The sequence below is a fragment of the Medicago sativa genome, chromosome 4, assembly GCF_051527215.1.
Source record: "Medicago sativa cultivar Bolivia chromosome 4, Bolivia_mono, whole genome shotgun sequence".
NCBI lineage: Eukaryota > Viridiplantae > Streptophyta > Magnoliopsida > Fabales > Fabaceae > Medicago > Medicago sativa.
This window is the reverse complement of record NC_140752.1, coordinates 73703867-73706778: the sequence shown is the minus strand read 5'-3', so window position 1 is coordinate 73706778 and position 2912 is coordinate 73703867. Positions and strand designations below refer to the sequence as shown.

Here is a 2912-nt window from a genome sequence, read left to right as displayed (position 1 = left end):
ATGAGACTGAATATATTGCAAAATAGATTGCCAATTGCTAGTATTGACAGTCATATTCATCCATCTCATAACACCTTTCCACACAGCATCAGCATAATCACAAGAAAAAAAAAGGTGAGAATGAGTTTCATTCTCCTTTGTACACAAAATGCAAACTTGATCACATTGGATACCTATTTTATGCATCCTATCACAAGTTGGCAATCTAGCATGAATAGTCAACCAAGTAACAAACAAACATTTTGGAGGGGCTGGATTATTACATATCATTTTCCTCCACCCAACCTTTGCAAAGTCACCTCTTAAAGCATTATATATTCTTTTAATCGAGAAATTAGCTTGTTGAAAAATACTGCCATTAACACTTGAAATAGTCTTTGCTGCACCAAAGACTTTTTTTATTACCTATGAAGCTTGTGCAGGCACATCCATGAGTAGTACAAAAAATTAGAATTTTTAAATATGAAATGAATTAAATATGAATTTTTTAATCACAAAAAATTCGAGATATATTTTTTTTTTTTTGCTAAGCAAGGAGTATTGGCAGACATCGGGAGGAAACACCGACACCAACTAGGTTGGCATCTGGGAAACCTCCGTCCTATGCCGCCAAACTCTAAAAATTTTATTAAAGAAAGGGAAAAAAATATACAAGAAGAGGGGGGACTAGGCCAAAACCCTCAGAAGCCAAATAAACAAAAAACTGAAAATAAACTACTACAGACTAACAAAAATCTGTAGATAAACAAACCAACTCTATCACGAGGAAACCATAAGCAACTGACGATCAGCCGGAAGAGTATCTAACCAACTATAACTTTGAATCCCATGACCCATATTCGAGAATCATTTGGAAGAAGGAAGAGCACCCTTTGCGCGGGTTTTATAGGACGTGCCAAGGACTAGCTTTTTACGAGTTTCTTTCTGCGCCTTGGTAAGAACTTGAGTGTAGCCTTCATCAGCCATACGTTGATCATATTCCCGGATTCTGGCCCATAAATCAAGACCATCTTGAATGTTTTTGCTGACATGTTGTTGTACGGGTGGGTTTACCTCTGCCTCATCTGTGTTGTTGTTTACTGCGTGTTGGGAAGCCGCAACATCTTCTTTATCAACAGACCCTTCAATTTGAGTAGTGTCCGATCCAACCCCATCAATATTGACCGGAGTGATAACTGGATCCTCGTACACCACTACAGCAGTACGGGCCACTGCATCTGTGACATTCTCAAGTGGCATTTGGTTTGCCATGTTTTCTGAAGGAGGAATTGTCTTTGCTGGAATTTCTTTGTGTTGCGCCTCTACTCTTGCATCCGCGGTACCAGTGCTGTTACTTGATGTCCCCATTTGTAATGTGTCTGCCCCATCTAATTGAGAGGTTACGTGATGTACAGGATGCTGCTGCTGCACCTGGATGTCTTCAAACTGTCCACTAGAAACTGCAGCATTCTGGTGCGTGACTGTTACATTAGGATCCACTACAGTAGGAGCTGGTGCAGCCTCCTTTTGGGGGGCAGCAAAGGCTATAGAGGAACCTATACCAGAAGGGTTTTCCTTAGAAGGTACCCAATTCTGCTGCCTCGACGGAACCAGTTTCTTGCCTTGAACTATTGCTTCCTTGGATGCACTGCTGTCCTTACGCGGATATAGCCAACGACAAGCTGAAACATCGTGGCCTATGTTGTGACAATGTGTACAATAATCAGGCATCCACTCATAGGCCACTTCCACTGTAAAAGCGTGACCTATTCTCTCCACCGTGATTTCATGAAAAATCCTTCTTGAAAAATCCATATCAACCAAAATGCGGGCATAATGACCAAAAGTGCGATTGGATGTTGCCTTATCGATGAGGAGTGGAGTGCCTACAGCACTAGCTATCTCCCGTAGAGTCCTATCCATCCAGTACTCCTGTGGGAGTTCCAACAGCCGAATCCAGACCTGGGCATGTGAGTTACGATGCTTGTGCATATTAAAGTCTTTGGTCCATTCAAATAATCTAAGTACACCTGGTTTCATATTAATCGTTCCCATGGCCCAAACCATCCTTAAATCGTTCTCTGTGGCGAAAGTGAATTCATAAAAACCTCTCCCTAGAGGGCGCATGCTCCAGGGCCCTGCAGTCTTCCAATGATTCTGCAGTTTTGTGTGAATGTCCTTGGTACTGTAAGGTGTATCTCCCTTATTGAGAACAAGCCGTCCTCTCAGGTTACGCTTACAAGCAAACATACCCTTTTCATACATTTCTTGTGAGATTGTGATGCTTACAGACTCACCTCGAAATACTGGTTGCGGCAAGTTGTCGTTTGAGGAAGTCGTAGAAGTTGATGTAAGAGCCTGTGCGAAAGAGACTCTGCTAACGGGCTTGGGAGGAGGAGGAACCATCGCAGCATTGGATGGACTCACCGGCACAGTCCGCTCCGCCTGCCAGTCGAAAGGCATGGCCGCAGCTGATGGAAGAGTGAATTCACGTGAATGAATCTCACACTAAAAATTCGAGATATAAGTAATGAAAGTCAGGACTTAGAAATCAAATTTGAAATCATTTTTCGCGAAGAAACAATTTTTAAACATGTTTGAAAAAATTATTCAAAAACTTAAGAACAGTTAAACAAATTTAAATTTAATAAAGACTAAAATTGTGTGTTGAAATTTTTCATAGGAATGCAAACATACCACTTTTTTAAGATGACTAAAAATAAAATTTGTTATTATATTTATTAGGATAAAAAACTTATTTAATCCATTTTTAAAATTTTAAAAAAGTGAACTGTACATTTTTCAAAAGAACATTATATATTGATTTTCGGTGTATATATTCTAGAGTGAGGGCTTTATTAAGTTCCCCACCGGTGAAGCAGAAAAGGTTCACCTTTGAATATGGTTCAAATTCGTTAGAGTTAAATATGAGA

The 2912-nt window shown here is 40.1% G+C and overlaps 1 protein-coding gene across 1 annotated transcript; it reads right to left on the bottom strand.

Moving 5' to 3' along the window:
* Positions 1-846: 846 nt before the first annotated feature.
* On the bottom strand, positions 847-2442 carry LOC146931724 (uncharacterized). The gene has a single exon (XM_085707687.1). The coding sequence runs from the start codon at positions 2440-2442 to the stop codon at positions 847-849; it is 1596 nt and encodes a 531-aa protein (XP_085563813.1).
* Positions 2443-2912: the final 470 nt, after the last annotated feature.

What these genes read in the sequence shown, in the direction of transcription:
- LOC146931724 (XM_085707687.1), bottom strand. Translation starts at nt 2,442, where the DNA reads ATGCCTTTCGACTGGCAGGCGGAGCGGACTGTGCCGGTGAGTCCATCC.